The sequence below is a fragment of the Oratosquilla oratoria genome, chromosome 28 (assembly GCF_046742065.1).
Source record: "Oratosquilla oratoria isolate Oo_2021 chromosome 28, ASM4674206v1, whole genome shotgun sequence".
Taxonomy (NCBI): Eukaryota; Metazoa; Arthropoda; class Malacostraca; order Stomatopoda; family Squillidae; genus Oratosquilla; species Oratosquilla oratoria.
In genome coordinates this window covers 40,426,292-40,428,629 of record NC_134804.1, presented here as the reverse complement: position 1 = coordinate 40,428,629, position 2,338 = coordinate 40,426,292, and the positions used below count along the sequence as shown (strand labels likewise).

The following is a 2,338-nucleotide window of genomic DNA, read 5'->3' as shown; positions in this document are numbered from 1 at the left end:
CTAACCTTCCTATCTAATCTAACCTACATTTAGTAATGCAACACCTGTAATTCTAGAGGTCATCAGGGTTGTCGTCGTCGTCTCCGACCTCCGAATCAATCAAAACAAAGATGGCATCTAAAGGAGTCGACGCGACTTCGTTCGTTTATGTACAGCTTTTACCAACGCTTTCTGTTATTTATTTCCTCCAAGTAAGACGCATATTACGTTGATGTATTATAATTAACAAAATCAACATTAAATTTTCTTCTAGAAAAATGCCTTTTCTTTATTTCATCTATTTATTTGTTTATTTCTTGACTTATTTGTTTATTTATGTATATATTTGTATATCTACTAAGTAATTTATCTGCTTATTTATTAATTTATTTATTAATGTATCTTTTATATGACATTTTTTCGGAAAAGAAAGAAAAACGTCATATCTTGGCCAGAAATTTATGTATTCTCAAAATTCAAAGTGCATCTCTTAGAGGATCTTTTGCCAAATGCAGCTCACTCAAAGAAGCCGCCCTGAGCCTCCACCACGGCCTCCAGGCGGGACCTGAACCTGCAGCACGCGGCCTTTACGGTGTCCTTCGCGAGACGCCTGAACACTAGTTTGATCCTGGCAATCAGCTCGTCCTTGGTGATACAGGCGGTACGATTTGTGTCTTATTCAACTGCGCCCCCATATGTTCATGGGGTTGCAATCAGACGAGTTGGGGGGCCAGATGTTGGGAATGGTGAAGTCGTAGAAGTTCTCAGACAGCCACTTCTGGGTTTTCCCGGAGGTGTGACACTGAGCTTAGTCCTACTGCCACACGTATGGTCTTTCCGCAGCCACCCTCTCCACCCAGCGCTTGACAACAGTAAACAGCAATTTAATATAGCCATCTGAAGTGAGTATGAGTCCCTCTTCAAAGGTGTGGGGCGGCATTACGTGGTCTTTGCTGGAAACACACCCAAAGACCATCACAGCTTGAGGGAATTTGGTCCTTATAAAGCACAGGACTCCGTGCGGACTGTAGGCTAGCCACCTGTTGTTCCGCGTGTTGTGCAACTGGTCCTGGCAGAAGTTCTTGTTAAGGAGTTTCTTAGCTTTCGTAAGACGGTTATCTTGGGTCTTATTATTGAGTAGTTGGGCCTTGCACCCCTTGTATGAGCAATAGCAAAGATCGTCATTCAGCGTTTTCTACGCCCATTTCTCTCGCCAAGGTCCGTATTACCTTGCCTGGATCTTGCCGCATATTTATTGCAGCTTCTCAACAAATTTCGTTGTGCGGACAGAGCCAGAACGCCTGTTATGATCCTTCCTGCTAGTCACTGCTTCCACATTTTCGTCATAATTCTCCAGCTCACATCTCACGGCCTTCACGGTATTCAAGGAGCATTGAGCTGCAGCTAAGATTTCCGAATTTTTTAATCCGGCGTGAATCTTCCAATATTCCGGTGCTTTCCAGTCGCCCATGCTCTCAAACTCTCACACCCACCGATAGTACATAGAATCAGCTATCCGTTGCACTTTACCACTATTAGTAGGCGAATTCTCGCATCTTCCTCTCTTCAGACCTAAAACCTCTCTTTGACCACTTCCTTACCACCAAGGACAGAAGCTACGGCCCAGAGACCGACGGGAGGACCACCTTTCAAGGGCTTTCTCGAGCTTACCTCATACTTGGCCTCGTTGCAGGCGCAGCAGTCGTAGATAACCTCAGACTCCTGCTCGATGGTGTCCTGGACATCCTCGCAGAGTTCCTTCGTCAGCTCGCCGTCGTCCATGTACCAGACGTCGCGGTGCTCCACCACCGTTGACCTGCCGAAGAAGAAGACACAGGGGCTGAGTCCACGAGGAGTCTCAAAAAGAAAAAAGAAAAGAAAAAAAAAGTGTGTGTGTGTGTGTGTGTGTGTGTGTTTGTGTGTGTGTGTGTGTGTGTGTGTGCGTGCGTGCGTGCGTGCGTGTGTGTGTGTGTGTGTGTGTGTGTGTGTGTGTGTGCGCGTGCGTGTGCACATGAGCGTTTTATGACTAATGACACAAGTTCAGGTCACAATATTGAAGTCAAAATGTTGAAGTCACAATACTGAAGTCATATCATTGAGGCCACAATATTGAAGCCACAATACTGAGGTCACAATACTGAGGTTATGACCTTGACAAAAGACGAAGTTGGGAGAGTCTTTTGTCCAGGAATGGACTCGAGGTGACTTGCGACTTAACTTGCTTTTGAGTTAAAATCCAACGAGACGTAGTTAAGGTGTGTATAGGGGTGAGCTAAAGGGATGGGGGTTGGAGGGGAGATAAAAAGGGTAATAGGATACGATAGGTTTTTGTGAAGGTGTGTAAGGTTGGAGAGGGGGG

The 2,338-nt window shown here is 45.5% G+C and overlaps 1 protein-coding gene across 1 annotated transcript in view; it reads right to left on the bottom strand.

Annotated features, from left to right (window-relative positions):
• Positions 1-1,796, bottom strand: part of LOC143040333 (spondin-1-like) — a 56,294-nt gene extending 54,498 nt beyond the window's left edge. Inside the window, exon 1 of the mRNA XM_076211272.1 lies at positions 1,651-1,796. Coding sequence (XP_076067387.1) covers positions 1,651-1,761 — 111 coding nt within the window. The 5' untranslated portion in view covers positions 1,762-1,796. The remainder of the gene's footprint in view (positions 1-1,650) is intronic.
• Between the last annotated feature and the right edge of the window lie 542 nt (positions 1,797-2,338).